The sequence below is a fragment of the Myxine glutinosa genome (genome assembly GCF_964187855.1).
Source record: "Myxine glutinosa chromosome 12 unlocalized genomic scaffold, kmMyxGlut1.1 SUPER_12_unloc_1, whole genome shotgun sequence".
NCBI lineage: Eukaryota > Metazoa > Chordata > Myxini > Myxiniformes > Myxinidae > Myxine > Myxine glutinosa.
Genome location: NW_027616355.1, coordinates 673,217 through 693,343, shown reverse-complemented (window position 1 = coordinate 693,343; position 20,127 = coordinate 673,217). Strand labels below are relative to the sequence as shown.

At 40.3% G+C, this 20,127-nt stretch overlaps 1 protein-coding gene across 1 annotated transcript in view; it reads right to left on the bottom strand.

Moving 5' to 3' along the window:
• Positions 1-20,127, bottom strand: part of LOC137437801 (actin nucleation-promoting factor WAS) — an 86,474-nt gene that overhangs the window by 22,461 nt on the left and 43,886 nt on the right. Inside the window, exons 3-10 of the mRNA XM_068132439.2 lie at positions 19,919-20,005; positions 19,404-19,503; positions 16,830-16,865; positions 13,453-13,645; positions 9,111-9,153; positions 8,819-8,972; positions 7,198-7,544; positions 4,592-4,700 (exon numbers count right to left, since the gene is read on the bottom strand). Of these exons, the coding sequence (XP_067988540.1) occupies positions 4,592-4,700; positions 7,198-7,544; positions 8,819-8,972; positions 9,111-9,153; positions 13,453-13,645; positions 16,830-16,865; positions 19,404-19,503; positions 19,919-20,005 (1,069 nt within the window). The remainder of the gene's footprint in view (positions 1-4,591; positions 4,701-7,197; positions 7,545-8,818; positions 8,973-9,110; positions 9,154-13,452; positions 13,646-16,829; positions 16,866-19,403; positions 19,504-19,918; positions 20,006-20,127) is intronic.

Genomic DNA, 20,127 nt, shown 5'->3' with positions numbered 1-20,127 from the left:
ATATGCTGATTTTGAAAGTATTTTAGAAAAAATTGATACTGCTTCTCCAGATCCAAAAGAATCATACACAAATAAATATCAAAAACATACTCCTTGTGGTTTTTGTTATTATATCAAATCATCCGTTGGTGATAAATATAACAAGTTAGAGATGTATAGAGGCTCAAATACCCCAGAGGAGTTTGTGAAACGACTAGAAAAAGACTGTGTTCGATTAACCAAGATAATGAGAGAAACCAATAAACCAATGTCCTTAACAAGTAAAGAAAAAAGGGAATTTATAAAAAACAATGTCTGTCATATTTGTGAGGAGAAAATTGGTAAAGGTCTAAAGGTTAGAGACCATTGTCATCTCACTGGTAAATATAGAGGTCCGGCTCATCAAAGTTGTAATATTAATTATCAACTCCCCTCTTTCATTCCTGTCTTTCTTCATAACAACGCTCATTATGATACACATCTATTTATCAAGGAACTCTCAAAGACTTCTGGAAGTATCTCAGCAATTCCAAACACGGATCAGAAATACATTTCATTCACAAAAACAATTCACACATCTCCTATTACTCATATCAGATTTCTTGATACATTTAAATTCATGGCAAGTCCATTGGCTAACTTGGTTCAAAATCTAAAAGAGTTTCCATGTCTTTCAGAGTATTTTTTAGATAAAGATTTTCTAACACAAAAGGGAATTTACCCCTATGACTATATGGACTCATTTGAGAGATTCAATGAAACACAACTTCCTTTAAAAGAAAATTTCTATAACAAATTAAATAATAGTCATATATCTGATAAAGATTATGTACACGCACAAAATGTTTGGAAAAAATATAACATTAAGAATCTTGGTGAGTATCACGATTTGTACCTCAAAACTGATGTGCTTTTGTTGGCTGATGTGTTTGAGGCTTTCAGAACAATCTGTCATTCTGGATATGGATTGGATCCTGCTCACTATTACACTGCTCCTGGATTGGCTTGGAGCGCGATGTTAAAAATGACAAAACAAGCTTTGGATTTGATAACCGATGTTGATATGCTTTTGATGATTGAAAAGGCAAAGAGAGGAGGAATTTCACAAGTCTGTTCAAAGAGATATGCTAAAGCAAATAACAAGTACATTCCAAATTATGATCCATCGGTAGAGAGCTCCTACTTGATGTATTATGATGCGAACAACCTGTATGGCTGGGCAATGTCTCAGGCTCTTCCTTATGGAAAATTTAGATGGGTAAAGGAAAAAGATTACAAAAAGGTTTTACAAGATGTATGTATCTCTACACAAAAAGAATTGGATGATTCAAAGGTTGGTTATTATTTTGAGGTCAATTTGAAATATCCAGAGGAACTTCATAACCTACACAAAGATCTCCCATTTGCTTGTGAAAAGGAAAGTCCAAAGAAGGAGTGGTTAAGTGATTATCAACAATCATTTAATATAGGTGAATCAACAGAAAAATTACTTACTACATTATATAACAAGAAAAATTATGTTCTACACCAAAGAAATTTGCGACAATATTTATCAAAAGGTCTAAGAATAGAGAAGATCCATAGGGTTCTAAAGTTCAATCAAAGTCATTGGTTAAAGGGGTACATTGATTTTAATACACAAAGAAGAACAGAGTCAAAAACAGATTTTGAGAAAGACTTTTATAAATTGATGAATAATGCGGTCTTTGGTAAGACCATGGAAAATGTGAGGAAAAGACAAAATATCAGACTATCAACATCTTGGAAACAAGCATCAAAATTAATTAATAGACCGAGTTTTACTAGAGCTGAGGTCTTTACTGAGAACTTTTGTGCGATCCATTTGATTAAAGAGAGTATTGAAATGGACAAACCTATTTATATTGGAACATCAATTCTTGATTTATCAAAGTCATTAATGTATGATTACTTTTATAATAACTTGAGGAAGAAATATCAAAATGATGTTAATCTACTTTATATGGATACAGATAGTTTTATTTTGCAAATTAATACTGATGATGTTTATTCAGACATGAAAAAGGACATTAATATCTATGACACTAGTAATTACAGTCCAGAGAGTGAGTTGTTCTCTTCTAAAAATAAAAAGGTGATTGGAAAGTTTAAGGATGAATTAGGGGGAAATGTCATGAGTGAATTTGTGGGATTGAGGTCTAAGGCTTATGCTTATAAATACATTGTGAATAACGTCGAAAAGACTGATAAGAAGTTAAAAGGTGTAAAGAAAAATGTTATTAAAGAAACAATAAACTTTAAGGATTATTATAACTGTTTAACAACAAAGAAAGAAGAGTTTAGAAAGATTAATGGAATAAGAAGTTATAAACATAAATTATATTCAGAAGAGATGAATAAGAAAGCATTGGGGGCTTTTGATGATAAGAGGTTTATTTTAGAAAATGGAATTGATAGTCTCCCTTATGGTTATATAAGTATATAAGTGATAAGTTAAAAAGGGGGGTTAGGGATTTTAATGGGCTACCGCCGCCTTTTTTACTATTATATAAATGATAGAACCAAGTACCAACCAGACTAAAGAGTGGAGGTGTAATCAACCTTGGTATATAAATGGTAAACATAACGAATGTGAAAAATATCAAATAGGTATAATTGAAAAGACAACTGGTAAAACAATTTACAAAACAAATAAGAGAATTAATTTAAATACCGGTGAATTGGGTAAAAAAGATGGAAATATTTTTGAGTGGACGGAAAACTTTGATGGTTGTCAGGAAAATATATACTTTAATTTAAAAATGGTATGTGGCACTGGAGGCGCTCAAACAAGAACATTGAGGGAGGTTTACCATTTTATCTTAGCTCAGTTAAAATATCTTAATAAAGAACCAAACTCAAACATCTTTTTTGTTAATATATTAGATGGTGAAGGGAGTGGCAAGATAATTAAATTATTTCCCACGCATAAACAAATATTTGTAGGGTCGTTGTTTGAGTGGGCCAAAGATGATTCACCAGATGATATTAAGAGTAAAAGGTTAAAAGGTCCATAAGGTCAGAAGGATCACAGGTTCACACAGAAGGACCATTGTTTAAGTGGTCTAATGAATAAGGATAACATGTCAAAAGGTTAGAAGGTTCGTAAAGAACAGGGTGAGAGAAATAGAGGTGTTTAGGGGCAATGAGGGAGGGGAAAAATTAACATGTAAGTCAATGGGAAAATGAGAGTGTCCCAGAAGCAACATATATACACTACTTCTATATCTCTGAAACCGCTCCATGGAAAAAAACTGAAACATGGCTCATTGTCAAGTACTCCGCTTGGGGAATAAGATATGTTAATGATGATGTCATCGGTATTTTAATTATGATGTCATAATTCAACAAGTACAACGCTGATTCGATCAGTATGAATTTTTTTCTCTGCAATTCTTGGTCCGACTGACACGAAATTTTTCCGCGCCATCCATACATAGAGAGTACTACCATGCTCTCTGATATTCACCATAGGAGGGCCTCCTCCTGTTGAATATTTTAATGATTATTATGACGTCATTGGTCACGTGGTACAGGCGCCATCTTGGAAAAACTTTGCACCTCCATATCTCTGAAACCACTCCATTGAAAAAATTGAGACCTGGCTCATTGTCACCAACTCTCCACAGGGAATAAGATATGCTCATGATGATGTCATTGGTGCCTTCGTTATGACGTCATAATTCGACAAATACAACACTTATCCATCCGATCATTATTTAAAAAAATTCAGCAACTGTTGGTCTGATGGACACGAAATTTTCACCATGGGAGCGCGTCCTCCTTTAGAATATTTTAACGATAATCATGACGTCATAGGTCATGTGTTACAGGCGCCATCTTGGAAAAACCGAAAAACGTTGCATCTCTATATCTCCAAAACCACTCTATGGAAAAAATTGAAACGTGGCTCATTGTAAAGAACTCCATATGGGGAATAGGTGTTCTTAACGATGACGTCATTGGTGCCATAATTATGACGACATAATTCGACAGGGACAACGCTTAGTCTGATCAGTTTGAAATTTATTGAGCATGATATATGCAACACTTATTTAGAGAATATACATTTATGATGTCATCGCTCACGTGGTCTGGCAGCCATATTGGATCAAAAAAAAAGAAACATTCAAAAACAGAAGAGTTGTCTCACACCAAGTTGACTGCGCAGGGTAAGTATTCTATGAATACCATCTAATTTTTCAATATAACTTCAAGTGAGTATGTTGCTTTTACCCTGCCTGAGATTTTCCTGGGAGGGATCGAGTAATTTGTTTTGTGAAGATCATATGTTTAGGTCGTAGTGATTTGTTATCAACACAAATTGAATTATCAGAGTATTTCATTGAATTTTCCTGGGTAACGCCGGGTACTTCAGCTACGGTAGTACAATATATATATATATATGTATATATATATATATACTGTTATCTCACATACTTCAGCACTCAATTCTCATGTTTTACACATTATATAGCTGCTACCTTTCGTGAGTATATAAAACATGTCTGGAGGTTCAAATAGGTGAAGGAAGGGTGGAACTGGGAAGGATACATGGGCAAATATTATGCTTGTTGGTTGTTCATGCTTTTACCTGATGAGTGAATGACCTTGTTCCGAATCTCCAAAGCTTTCATAAGAGCACCTGCAATTCCAGGTTCATCCTCTTGTATCTGGGAGCTGCTTACTTCAGTCTGGTCAACCTGTGATACAGGTGAGTGTCGAGTATTAAACCTTCTAAATCTGTTATTTTCATTGAAATCCATCTGACTCACATGTTTATCACAATGAGGACCCTCATGGCTCATAGACATTCAAATGATGTTATGTTTTATTATTTTGGATTGTATTAGCAGTGGAGGATGGTGGTATTTAGAGAACGGCTCACCACTGCTCACCTCCACTCATCTCTGAAAAAAATGAGAAGCCAGATTTGCCTTGGAAAAAATTAAAATTGAGATGATAATGGCATATTCCATGAATACCAATTAGAAGACTTTACTCTTTACAGAACCCTGAGATGTATCACCACTAGTTGAGAAACTTTTCAAGGCTGGAGTCAATCCTAAGAAAGTCGTCGTTCCAATGCAGGGTTGTGAAATTTGAAATTTTCCCACGTTGTTGGTGATATAACATCCCTTTTCCCAAAATGGATCTTTAACGTCCACCAACAATTTGTGCTCGTAGACTGGTCCTCCGGATTGATGCACAGCGTACACTGCCATGTTGCATTGCGCTGCATGCAAAACACCAGAATGACAGTTTACACCTTGGTGGAGATTCAAACCAAGCTTAATTGTTGCAGAGGTGAGTGTGCGTACCTCTAGGCTAGTGGTGGGCAACCTAGAATAGTAGAGCTGCAGGGCCGGCTCTGAAACAACTTCAAGGGCAGCAAGACCTCGTTTACCACCATTCCAGGCCAATATATTCTATTTTAATTTTTAAACAGGCATATGTTGCATAATATATACATTAGGAATGTAATAAGGGATTAACATATCAGTAGTCATCGTAGTTGATATCCTTCACCGTAGTTGATATGAAATTCTTCCTTTTCTCCAACGGCCTCATGTGAGATCACCAATTTGGATTCAGACCAGGTCACTCCACCTTGGACATGCTGCTTCTACTCACCCAACAATGAATAGAGGCCCTCAATATCAGACATGAGATCAGGGTGGTAGAGACACATCTCATGCTTTTGATACAGTCTGGCATCCTGCCTTGCTCTCCAAACTCTCTGCCTTTGGCCTTTGAGACCAACTCCACACATGGATTACTGACTTTTTTGACTCTTATAGCCAATGTGTGGCTCTCACCAGAATCCTTTCATCTCCTCTCTGTCAAGGATGGAGTGCCCCAAGGCAGTGTTCTGGACCCAGGCCTATTTCTGATCTTCATAAATGATCTCACTAACTCTCTGGAAAACACCTTTATCTATTGGCTGATGCCTCCACCCTCTGTTGTGACATCCCTCATCCTTCAGATAGGCAAGCTGCAGCCTCATCCCTGTCTTCAGACCTTGACAAAATTACAAGCTGGTCAAACACTTGGTCAATCACAAGCTGTCTCTCAATCCAGACACGTCTCACACTCTCGCTCTCTCTCCGAAAGGACCGTCCTGCAACCCTACATCTCGTCCTCCCCTCCCCCAATCTACTTTCTTAACAATCCTCTTGAGGAAGTTCAGTCGCTCCAACTCCTGGGTCTGACTGTCAACCATGATCTTCCTTGGGCAAACAACATTTTACAGTTGGCCCCCAAAGCCAGTTGCCAACTGGAATTTCTGCTTTGGACTAAGTCCTAACTTGGCAAATCTGAACTCATATCCACCTGCAAGACCTTCATCCACAGCTTGATGGAGTACTGCTCTCCCCTCTGTGCTGGCTCTCCTGCCCTCACACCTTGCTCAGCTTGACTCCGTGGAAATGAAGGACTTCAAGATCATTGAAATATCCCGTATGGAAGCTGAGTGTATGGGCCTGTCATTTTCCCACTGCAGATGCGTCGATAGTCTCTGCCGTCTAGCACAATCTCCTTGATGGTCTTTCACCCTCTGCTCTTTCCGTGCTTTTCCCCTCCACCTCCCAAGTTTGTTTCTGAAGGGTACATGCGGTCTACGTCTACCCCATTCAAGGTGAAACTGCCAGAATCCAGGAACACTGCTCACCTCAACTCATTCATTCCTCTTTTTTCTTGCCCGTGGAATCAACTTCCACATTTTCTTCAATCTCATTCTTTCCTCCAGGTCTTCAAGACAGCTCTTCACCATATAATATAAACTCTAAATAATGTAGATAAAGAAATTCTTTTTTGCCATGCGTATGCATTTCTCAATCTTAATTTTGATCATTTACTTATAACTTACATTTCAATTAAGTTAACTTATTTAGTATTTACTTAAACCTATTTATTATCTGATCTCTTTAGCTTTAGCAACAGCAAAATAGGTAATAGTTTTGTGATCAAAGAATCAAATCTTTCCTTTTTGGAGAATCAGTTTAATGCCCCCTTTGATATTATGGTGTCTGAGATACTTTTGAGCTCTAATTCCCATTGGCACACCAGAAGGCCGGTTTTTCATTGCGTTCAAACCTACAATCATGAAATATCACAGATTTCAGTTCCACCAGTTCAGCGAATCTGCCTTGTATAACAGAACACTATTGTTACCAATGGTTTGTCACTCAAAAAACCCACCTGCTTAAGTGTCATTCCTCCTCGGATTTGCTGAAGCAATGCACTTCGTCCTTCACCGGCATCCATGTCATCGTCATTATTTGACTGCTGCATTGTCGGTTTTTTGGTCATGGGTGGTGGTGGAGGAGGCGGGGCAGATGAAGTTGAGTTTGGTGGAGCGTGTGTGGGTGGAGGAGGAGGTCCTCTCATTTTGCCGGTGGGTGGAGGTGGAGGCGGTGGGGGAGGCCCGGGACAGACACCTCGTTGAGGTGGTGGGGTTGGTGCAGCAGGACATATAGGACGTCGAATTGTGGCAGGGCTTGTTGATGGCACTGGTGGTAGTTTACGAGGCATTGGGGGTAAAGGACCTGAAAAAAGTAGACAAGGATTACATAAGTATGTAAAAAAAAACCATAAAACGCCTTATAAGTAGCTAACAAAATTCCACCATATTGGCATAGGTATAATGTTGTCACTTGGATGACGTCTATCCAACAGGGGCACAACCACAACCAAGCTATTACCGACCATGTTCTGAAGCTAGTGGCTTCAAAGATAGCTGAGTTGTTGTATGGCCATGCTCTGGCGTGATCTAACACCATGCCAGTTATTAATCAGGATTACCAGTACTACCAATATTGCCATCCAAGGATCCCCAATGAACCCAAACCTTGGTGTGACAAAATTGCAGCAACACGTAGCACTCTGTGTTAATAAATTAATAAATACATAATTCACATTAGACACATATGTTATCGAAGTCCTGATATAAAACGATGACACACAAAGAATATACCCCATAGGGTGTCAATTTCTGTGCACACATTAATAACGGGGAAAAAGATAGGGAAGGCATGGGATATAGGACCCCAGACTGCTGCAGGACCCAAGTGTGCAGCACAGGAGTGGACCAGAGTCCTAGAACAGGATGCAGGCAGAAGAATGCATGGGGCTGTCCAGAGCGCAGAACTAAGACTGCAAGTTCTGTCGATTCCAGGCAAGAGAGCTAGGCAGGATTGGGTGATTCTCGATCCGATCCCAGGCAAGATTCTCGAGTGAGAGATGAGCACGTGATTTGCACGATACAGTGCCTCCTCCCCTCCATCCTCCTCACTCGCAGATTGATGTCACTGGACCAATCACCATGTTCCGTGCATGGATATATATGGCAGAACACACCATATATGACCTTATCACCGAGGTGGCTTGGACCAATGCCAGGCCACAGGGGTCTTTGCACTCCAAGGCCCACCAATCATGGACCTGGAGGTTGCACCGATCACGAAGCCAGAAGAATCGAAGTCCTGTGGTACAACAAGCAGGTAGAGTCACCATCATTGATGTTGTCCAGGCAATGGGGAAGCCCACATGGATTAGGACTGGAAAGGACCGAGCGAACCATTTCGAAGATGTTGTGGAACGAAAGTCAGCAGGGTTTGATGAAGTCCATGTCATTTTCGACTGGTATGACATTCCAAATTCACTGAAGGAAAGAAAATTCCTTGCCCGATGGTGGTATATAACGGTGCATCAGGTTCAAGGTTGGAGAACTATGTTCTTATCTAGTTAAGTATAAACCTGCTCCGGCAACCCAATTGTATTTTACCAACTGGATGTTCAGTGAAGTTTGCAAGGACAATACCTCGATGCTGCATCTCGTTACGAACACCCTCAACACCGCCATGTTGCGCGATCACATCGTAGATCAGTTTGCTGGTCGACTCGTCTTGCAGTTGAGTTTCAGAGATCCCAACAATATCGAAGAGCGACTTTAGGTGTGGATCCATCGTGTTGGTCTGTTCACCACAGGTATTCACACCTTTAGCATCATGTTTGATGGAAGATACTTCAGCATGAGCATTGAATGCAGTTTGTTTCAACTTTTTAAAAATATAGGATATGGCATTAAATAAATAAAAAGGTCAGAGACTTACATCAAATCCTGTGTTTGGGTCAAAGCCAACATGATCAACATGTCTGTGGGTTACATAGGCAAAAAAAAGAGGAAGAATTGCTTTGCAATACATGTCCCCTACCGGTCCCAACATATTGCAGAGTAAAGCAAGATTGCGGAGTAAAACCAATTTTAAAAATTGATGAAAAGCCCTGAAACTAAAACTTGCTCTGTAAATTATTAAAAAGCCATGTAACAATCTTCAGTTGAATATGTTAAAGGGTACTGGGAGAAAGTGTGGAAAACTGACCCATGTACTATATATATTTTCCAAGTCCAAAAAGGGCATAACTCTGTGAAAAAATGGCGAAACACCTTTACTTTATCCCGGAGGTCTTTTGAAAACTCCTCCGTGCTCATGGTGGAGTCTTTGCCTGTGAAATGCACCACCCAGCAGAGGAAACCTACAGAAACAGCTGATTACCTCTGCCACCAAAGGTGGATGGAGGTTATGCTTTCACCCCTGTCTGTTTGTCTGTTTCTCTGTTTGTGAACAAGATATCTAAAAAATATTGTGGACGGATTCGGACGAAATTTGGCAGAGAGGTAGCGTGTGTGACAAAGACGAAATGATTAGATTTTGGTGAATATCTGGATTCGGATCCGGCTAGTATAATTTTTAAAGTGATTCTTCACCATTGGGAGATAGAGCCAAAAACTATACATAGAAGGATATCTCAAAAAGTTGTGGACAGATTTGGATGAAACTTGGTGGACTGGTTGGGTGTGTGTGAGACAAGGACAAATAGATTAGATTTTGGTGAAGATCGGAATATAGATTCGGATGTGAGAATTCTTTAATTTTTTAAGTGATTCTTCACCATTGGGAGATAGGGCCAAAAACTATACATAGAAGGATATCTCAAAAAGTTGTGGACAGATTTGGATGAAACTTAGTGGAGAGGTTGGGTGTGTGCGAGACAAGGACAAATAGATTAGATTTTGGTGAAGATCGGAATATAGATTCGGATATGAGAATTCTTTAATTTTTTAAGTGATTCTTCACCATCGAGTGATAGGGCTAAAAACCAACATATATAGCAGGATATGTCAAAAGGTTAAGGACGGATTTGAACGAAACTTGGTGGACAGGTTGTGAGTGTGACAAGGACGAATCGATTCAATTTTGGTGAAGATCCGCATACGGATCCGGCTAGTAGAATTTTTAAAGTGATTCTTCACTATTGGGGGATAGGGCCAAAAACGATATATACTGTAGTAGGAAATCTCAAAAAGTTGTGGACGGATATGGACGAAACTTGGTCGAGAGGTTGGGTGTGTGAAAAAGACTAACCGTTTCTATTTTGGTGAAGATCTGAATATGGCTTCGGCTACAATAATTATTTAATTTTTAAGTGATTCTTCACCATTGAGCGAACGGGTGAAAAGCGATTATATAACATGATATTAAAAAAAGTTATGGATGAGTTGGGTCGGTGACAAGCACAAGCAGATTAGATTTTGGTTCAGGTCCGAATCCAGATCCGGCCTATCAGTGGGATACAAAATGAAAACTGTTCACCAGGCGGACGTATGCTCTCTACTGAGTGCCGTTCTAGTTTTATTCTGAAACTAGATGGTATTCATAAAATATTTATCCTGCACAGTCAACTTGGTGCGAGCCAACTCTTCTGTTTTTTAAAGTTTTTTTTTCTTTGATCCAATATGGCTGCCAGACCATGTGAGCGATGACATCATAAATTTATATTTTCTAATATAATTGTTGCATAGATCATGCTCAATAAATTTCAAACTGATCAGACTAAGCGTTGTCCCTGTCGAATTATGACGACATAATTATGGCACCTATGACTTCATCGTTAACAGCCCCTTCTCCCCCGCCCCCCCCCCCCCCTAATATGGAGTTCTTTACAATGAGCCACGCTTCATTTTTTTCAGTAGAGCAGTTGTGGAGATATAGAGGTGCAACGTTTTTCGGTTTTTCCAATATGGTGCCTGTACCACATGACCTATGACGTCATGATTATCATTAAACATTCTACAGGAGGAGGCGCTCCTATGGTGAAAATTTAATGTCCATCAGACTAACATTTGCTGAGAAAAAAAATTCATACTGGTCGGATGAAGCGTTATACTTGTCAAATTATGACATCATAACAAAGGCACCGATGACATAAACATTAACATAAGACGGGTTAAGACCGGGGAAATCGCGAATGGCAATCGAGCGTTAATGAGGTGACGATCAATGGCGGACATGCTATACACGCACGGGAGGAAGAAGGAAAGAAGAAGAAGTGTCGAGATTTACCTGACGGCCCGCTCACAGTCTTCAACCTGTGAAAAGTAACTCACAAACGAAAACGGAATTATGTACAAAAATAAATATTTATTAAACGGTACCCGATAACAAAGGGTGCGACGGTAAAAACTAAACCCTCTCGTGAGCGCTCTTACACACAGACTTCGAACACAAGACAAATAGAAGGATAATTAAAAGAAACCGTTGTGTGCACGTTTGTGCTTATCTGTCTGGATGTCAGGAATCGTTCGTCAAGGATGGTCAGGCTCCGAGCTCGGCGTCTGACCACAGCTCCGGCTGGCATGAACCGCTCGGGCGTTGGCGCGAACACCGGCCTCACTGCACAGTCCATCCCACGCCACACAGCACTCGCATGCAGGCACCAGGAGGGAGAGAATGATCGTCGGCGTCCCACCGTCTTTCCAACGTCCACCAAGCGAAAGTCCAAACGGGAACGAAAAGGCAAGAAGGGAAGAGGTCCAAATGGGAGAGAAGGGGAGAGAGGTCCGGGCAGGATGAATCCAAGAACGAGAAGAAGGAAATGTCGGCCAGCGGGTGGTTTTACTTCCTGTCCCGTGACGTCAGCTCTCTTCCCCTCCAACCAGTGCATCGTTTCCTCGTGGTCTTTCGCGCCTACCGCACGACGCCGGCGCTTCTCCAATGAGCGTGTCACTTGTTGGTAGTGTTTCGCACCCTCCGCACTGATTGGCTGAGCATCTCGCGCCTTTGGTGTTACGTCATCGTGTGGCACGTCATTGTCGGTGGCCAATCAGTGTGGCACGTCCTTCATCTTCCCCACTCTCCAATCAGCGACCTGCTTCCAACTCGCCCCTCCCCCCGTCAATCATGAGTTCTCCTGGGCGTGGCTCTCGGCCTGCCTGTTCGATGTTTGCTCATCATGCTGGCGTTGTGCGCGGCCGCTTCCGGTCTGTTCGTCCGTAAGTCATTGTGGCAGCGGGGGAATTTAATTAATGTTGTGCTCTATTGGGCCTAGCTAATGTATGTGATGTGTTGCCATAAGGGACACCGGAATGATCATAGAGGGGACGACACACCGGGGAATTAGCATAAACCCTACAACTACTTAACATGCCCTGCCCCCTCATGGCGGGGACACAGATACACAGCTTACTCTGACAAACCAGACATCGAGATGATTCTTCTTCTTCGTGACATCGGAGCACCTACCTATGCAGATCTACCTAAATCTATATATCCCCCTACCCCACCGACATAATAATATCTTATTCCCGTGGGGAGTACTTAACAATGAGCCATGTATTACTTTTTTTTCATGGAGCGGTTTCAGCGAAATAGAGGTGGAAAGTTTTCCAAGATGGCGTCCATACCACGTGACCTGTGACGTCATAATTATGAATAAAAGCATTATGTAGGTGGAGGCACTCCTATGGTAAAATCTTGTGTCAATCGGACCAACGGTTGTCAAGAAAATGAATTTTAGAAACGCAGACACGCATGTACGCCACACACACGTACGCCACACGCACATACGCCACATGCACGTACGCCACACATACATGCGCAACTGAATGCCGAGCCCTGCTTTTTGCTTCGTGAGCACAGGGTAATCAACCACAAAATGTGGAATGGCGTCAACTTGTGGAGGTCAAAGCAGGTGAGGCAGGTCGATTACCTCCTTCCTAAAGATCGTTAATGAGTAAGCTGGGTTTTTATTCATCTACTGATTAGCCCCATGTTAGTTATAATGGGAATAGCTCCATAAAAAAAATATAGCTCCAAAAAAAAAAAATTGTCAGAAGTTTAGGATGGCAAATCCTTCATATTCTTTTCCTTCATAAATAAAATCCTTCATAAATCCTTCATAAAACAGCCAACCACTGGGATACTAGTTCAAGATCTTTGAGGTACAATTGCAACTTCACTGTTTCTCAGATGTGATGCAATATACTTTTATATCTGCCAACTGGCTGAATATGAGAGGGACAGCACAGTCTGTTTACTCAAGTGAGTAATAAGTTGTTTGGCAAAAAAACCAACAGATTTTACAAGAACAAATACACAATGAAATCTCACTCACTGGAAGTTGCTGGGAGTTCCAATTTCCTCCTTTGTTAGTTTTTTCTTCGATTTTTTCTTGGACCTTTTCATCAGCTTATTAATAGAATTTTTCTCTTTTTTCGGAGTGTCAGTCGGTGGGGTGATGTTCACGGTGGGTACAACAGGCAGTGGCCGGCTGCCGCTTGGTGGTAGCGGTGGTGCTCCTCCAGGTGCTGTCAGAAGGTGTTCAAGGAACGAACACACAAACACACACACACACACACGATATTGATAGACCCACAGGTTTGTTAGTTCAAATACCAACAATGCTTGGGACCTAAAACGGAAAACGTGAACTTACATATGTTAGTGACTTGGTATTTTGTCCTAAAGACATCTACTACGTATCTAAGTTCACAGAAGAGCGAAACAACGAAGGAATACAGAATGGACACTACCAAAAAAAATTCTTACTAAGAAAATATTTTCTTTAAATAAGAAAAGTTTTCTTGAAACAAGAAAAGCATGAGAAAAATTTTGTCCTGCTCTTCTTGTTTGAAGAAAACTTTTATTTCTTTGAAAATGTAAAAATGAGCATATGGAAGATATTGGTCAATTTGTTTTGTTGTTTTTGTTAATTAAGGTCAGGGATACACTGGAGGGAGCAGCTGATGTCAGCGTCACCTAGTGGCAGAAGCGGTAGATAGGCCAAAGAAAGTCCAGGTGTGGTCAGGTCAGCCTTGCACTTCTTGGAGTCTCCTGAGCAGTGATACTCATATATTCTTCCCACGCACTGATCCACTAATATTATTGGCCAACAAATCCTAGACCTTGGCTAAGTAACAAGTAACATCGACATCGTTTCTTCTGCCATATTATTACACTGTTTAGGGCTAACAGTGTACGTTGAGTTAAAAAAAAAAAAAAAAAAAACTATTGTGATGAAGAGATGCACCGTTGAGAATTACAACAGGTACACTAGATGTCCATTTTATTCCATTACCAAATCCCCAACCAGTACGAGATCAAAAATTACATCTGGTTGACCACGATCCAGCGTGGTGTCAACATTATATATATTTGACTATTGACATTATATTGACATATTTTGACTATTGACATTATATGACTATATTTGCAAGTTCAAAGCTAAGTATCGATTTCTCGGTCAAATAAACCAGTACAAAATGTGTACATATTTCAGTGTATATATATATATATATTCTGATCAAAACGTTAATTTCTCAACCTGTGTGACTGTGACGTCACCACGAAGAGTGGTTCTGGTTGTGCCATCTTCATGCAGTAGACACGGTGTTTAGGATGTGGATAATACTCGTTTTTACAGAATGTGGTGATTGCTGTGATGGGAATCTATCTGTGGTATTACTATGCACAGTTCGGGAGTTTACCTCCGCAAATATTTATTATTATTATTATTATTATTATTATTGTTATTATTGTTATTATTTTTGTTGTTCTTGTTCTCCATGATAGCGTTGGTTCTGCCAAAGCAGTTTCTTGGCAGGGGATTCAATCCTGGAGTTGCCACTCCACCGCAGTATACTCAACCGAGGGAGTAGTAATTTGATATTTGTTCATGTTACCGGCGATAGCTTGCCTGCTCTTCGCAGATGACACAGTGGGATCTTTAATGTTCACTAATCAATTTTAGCAGATGGGACACCCCGTTTAATGTCCGTCCGATGGTGACACACACATTGATGCCGGAAAAACACTCGGATGACAGTTTATGTTTGGGACTCTGGGTCAAGGTTCAAACCAAGTCTAGACAGCTCAGAGGGGAGTTTGCATACCTTTAGGGCCTAGGTTATCCTACCAGGCCATATTCATACATAAGAAATGCTTATTATGCCTGCACAGTCGAAGGAGGCATTATGTGTTTGAGTTGTCCGTCCGTCCGTTATCGGGTTTTTGTTTACACAATAACTTGTGAACCACTGAATGAATTCAAACCAAGCATGTAATACAAAGATGAACCGATTAGATTTGGGGTTTAAAGGTCGAAGGTCGTGTGTCCTTTAATTTTAAGTCTTTGTTACCGCGATAACTTGTGAACCACTGACCACCGAATCTTCTGATGATACAGGGAGTCGTTAATGCATGGAATGGTCACCCTAAAAGGTATTGGCAGTCGAAAGAGTAGATAGGTATAAACTGGAATTATATAGGTACCTAGATGCATTGGAGATAGAGGCGTACAGGGATATTAGTAGGGCTTGTAGAATGTAGGTAGCTTATGTGTGGATGGGTGATGGTATCTGGTGTAGGTTTGATGGGCCAAATGGCTTCCTGTGCTAAAGTTTCTTGCATATCCTTTTGTACACAATAGTGACAATTATAATGCTGAGGGACTAACATTATGACATTGACAACACTCTGTGGCGAATGGAGTGTGGCTCACACAGTTGGGCCCCATGCCATATGCGTAGTGAGAATTGGTTTGTTCTGATGTTACATTGACAGAAATACTTATCCACAAAACCCCCTACCAACTTCCAGCAGATCCTCCCAATGTATATGTTGGAACCCATCTGTGGATCGGTCCCACCGGCCGATGGGTCTGACCCATCTGTGGATGCACGAGAAATGACAATGCAGACCCATCGGCCGATGGGTCTGCGCCATCTGCGGATGTGTTGTTCACCTTGAAGGAATGTGTATGCATCAATGGTGGATGAGTATGTTTATTTGAACCTAAAAATAAGCAATTGATGTCATAAATGTTTATAAAGCAGTCCGTGACATGTGGTTTGTCGATAACCGTTTGTCGATAAGATAAAAATAAGATAATATTTTTAGGTTCAAATAAACATACTCATCCACCATTGATGCATACACATTCCTTCAAGGTGAACAACACATCCGCAGATGGCACAGACCCATCGGCCGATGGGTCTGCATTGTCATTTCTCGTGCATCCACAGATGGGTCAGACCCATCGGCCGATGGGACCGATCCACAGATGGGTTCCAACATATATACAGTATGTACAATGTACATCCTCCTTAAGAACCTTGTTTTGGAGGCTTGGACTGAACATCGTTCACCTGAAATTGCTTGCTGTCGAGTCAACAAGAGGGCACTCCTATAGGTGTTCAAGGTCAAGGAACATATGGCTGGGATGATTATGTTATACAGGGATGGAGGGATTGGTAGGAGATAAACTTGCCCACCATCATATATCCCACTCAATGAGATATTCCTAATTCCCAATCTACAGTATTTTCAATCCCCCCCAAAACTTCCGTACCATTCAAATTGGTCAAACCCTATGAGTATTAATCTCAAAAACACATTGTTGAACAGTTTTATGACCTCATGTTGTTGAGTTAAATATAATTGTTTTTAGTAACGATTTTATTGGAACCACTATATATTATTTCCGTCACTTACCACGGACGCTTTGCTGCTTTTGAGCTTGTTTCCGTTCTGCAAATGGAATAACAAGTGTAAGCATTATTATTATTATTTTTACTAATATTCAAATCTCACATGCATAGTTTATCTGGAGGTTTATTAATATTTAATGATCATTTTCATCTTACTATAATTCACCAAATATCTGTCTGTCTTTCTGTCTGTCTGTTCCCAGGTACCGCAAAAACGGTTGAACCGATCACAACCAAATTTTGGGTGGGTAATCCTGGGACCCCCTGGAGTAAAATAGGCTATATTGTTTTTCCAATTTTTTTCCAATTTTCCCAATTTTCCAATTTTTCCAATTTTCCAGGTTTTTTCCAAACATGATGGAATAATATTTACCGATATGAACAGTGATGTGGCTGTTATTGAAATTATACAAATACTGTTTAGATTTTGATGAATCGTGTGTGATATGATTCAACGGATGTTTATATAAATCGTTTAAAATAAAAAAGCCTTCAATTTCTGATATTTTGCCTTTTCATTTGGGCTTCCCAATTGTAGCCCCCGCCCATAGGGCGGGTACCGTTGCTAGTTGCTCAAATTGACTGAACTGACTGGGTTATTCCTAAAACCAGGAATTGGAATACAGTATATAGTTATCTTTTTAATTAATTTTTCTCAAACTCAGCACTCCCATATGAAAAATAACTAGTGGGGAAATATATAAATGTTTATTTATTTATATATCCACATCAATACACTTTTTTTTTCAAGTCTTGGTCTATTCTGAGTATCCCTTTTGTAGAATCTATTTCAATGCCTCATGTACAGTGCATTCAGAAAGTATTCAGACCCCTTCACTTTTTCACATTTTGTTATGTTGCAGCCTTATGCTGAAATCGTTTAAATTCATTTTTTCCCTCATCAATTCACATTCAATACCCCATAATGACAAAGAGAAAACAGGATTTTAGACAGTTGTGCAAATTTATTAAAAAGAAAAAACTGAAATATCACATTTACTGAAAACAGGTTTGATAGTTGACACATTGACAAAAACTGAAAGTATTCATACCCTTTGCTATGACACTTGAAATTTAGCACAGGTGCCTCCCATTTCTCTTGATCATCTTTGAGATGTCTCTACACCTTGATTGGAGTCCACCTGTGGTAAATTCAATTGATTGGACATGATTTGGAAAGGCACACATGACACACCTGTCTATATAAGGTCTCACAGCTGACAATGCATATCAGAGCAAAAACCAAGCCATAAGGTCGAAGGAACTGCCTGCAGAGCTCAGAGACAGGATTGTGTCGAGGCACAGATCTGGGGAAGCCTACAAATTTCTGCTGCATTGAAGGTTCCCAAGAGCACAGTGGCCTCCATAATTCTTAAATGGAAGAAGTTGGGAACAACCAGGACTCTTCCGAGAGCTGGCCGCCCGGCCAAACTGAGCAATCGGGGGAGAAGGGCCTTGGTAAGAGAGGTGACCAAGAACCCGATGGTCACTCTGGCTGAGCTCCAGAGATCCTGTGTGGAGATGGGAGAAACTTCCAGAAGGACAACCATCACTGCAACACTCCACCGATCTGGGCTTTATGGCAGAGTGGCCAGACGGAAGCCTCTCCTCAGTGAAAGACACATGAAAGCCCACAGAATCTTGTTTCTCACAGTCTGAGAGTCCTTTAGGTGCTTTTTTGCAAACTCCAAGCGGGCTTTCAAGTGTCTTTCACTGAGGAGAGGCTTCCGTCTGGCCACTCTGCCATAAAGCCCAGATCGGTGGAGTGTTGCAGTGATTGTTGTCCTTCTGGAAGTTTCTCCCATCTCCACACAGGATCTCTGGAGCTCAGCCAGAGTGGCCATCGGGTTCTTGGTCACCTCTCTTACCAAGGCCCTTCTCCCCCGATTGCTCATTTTGGCCGGGCGGCCAGCTCTAGGAAGAGTCCTGGTTGTTCCCAACTTCTTCCATTTAAGAATTATGGAGGCCACTGTGCTCTTGGGAACCTTCAAAGCAGCAGAAATTTTTTGTAGGCTTCCCCAGATCTGTGCCTCGACACAATCCTGTCTCTGAGCTCTGCAGGCAGTTCCTTCGACCTCATGGCTTGGTTTTTGCTGTGATATGCATTGTCAGCTGGGAGACCTTATATAGACAGGTGTGTGCCTGTCCAAATCATGTGAAATCAATTGAATTTACCACAGGTGGACTCCAATCAAGGTGTAGAAACATCTCAAAGATGACCAAGAGAAATGGGAGGCACCTGAGCTAAATTTCAAGTGTCATAGCAAAGGGTATGAATACTTATGTAAATGTAATATTTAATTTTTTTATTTTTAATAAATTTGCAAAACTTTCTAAAATCCTGTTTTCTCTTTGTCATTATGGGGTATTGAGTGTAGATTGATGAGGGAAAAAATGAATTTAAACGATTTCAGCAAAAGGCTGCAACATAACAAAATGTGAAAAAAGTGAAGGGGTCTGAATACTTTCTGAATGCACTGTTCATCACTGTCCCATATAGTATGGCGTTACTATCACCAGAGAGTGCTGATGATCAATACGGAGTGAAATATTAATCCCATCAGGTGTTTGTCCCAACCTTGTTTCCGCTGATGCCGCAATTGCATCTTCTCATGCACAATGGCAAAGAAAGCAGCCGCCTCCTGCTCATCAGCAAAACTCAGTCCGGCCTGGTAATCCTGCAAGACAATTGCCATCATGACTGGTCATCTTGGTAAATCATAAACAATGTCAAGGATTATATTTAATCGACGATAGAAAAAAAAAAAATGAGGAAATTGGGGATATTTATCCATGTGGTTGTACACACTATTTCGTTATGCACATGCATGATGATGTGCTTGTAGACACCAATGAAGGCTCAATGAGATGAGGTCCCTCTTCATTGGAATTCCATATGGCATCTCACAACATGAATGGGTGAACATGGAATACTTTCCAGACATTAATAATCGATACTGCTCGTGATATCGACACATTCATATTATAGTACATATACCAACAATTGAAAACGTGATGACTTTTAATAATAATCACTGCAGATGTGGAGATGGGCATGATAATAGCAGAGTTTGTGGTTAGATTTGAACTTACATTAGCTTCGAATGTGTGGAAATATGGTCGAGGTGTAATGTAGCAAAACTGGTTATACATTTCCTGTTCCCAAATCTTTGCAGCTTCCTGTGAACGCAGAAGAAAGAAACATCATTTCCTGAAATGGCACTTTCATTCTCGATGTGAGCTAATTAAGAATATATGAAAGGCAGTCATTATTTTAATACCCTCTGAGCTCTGAGTGAATC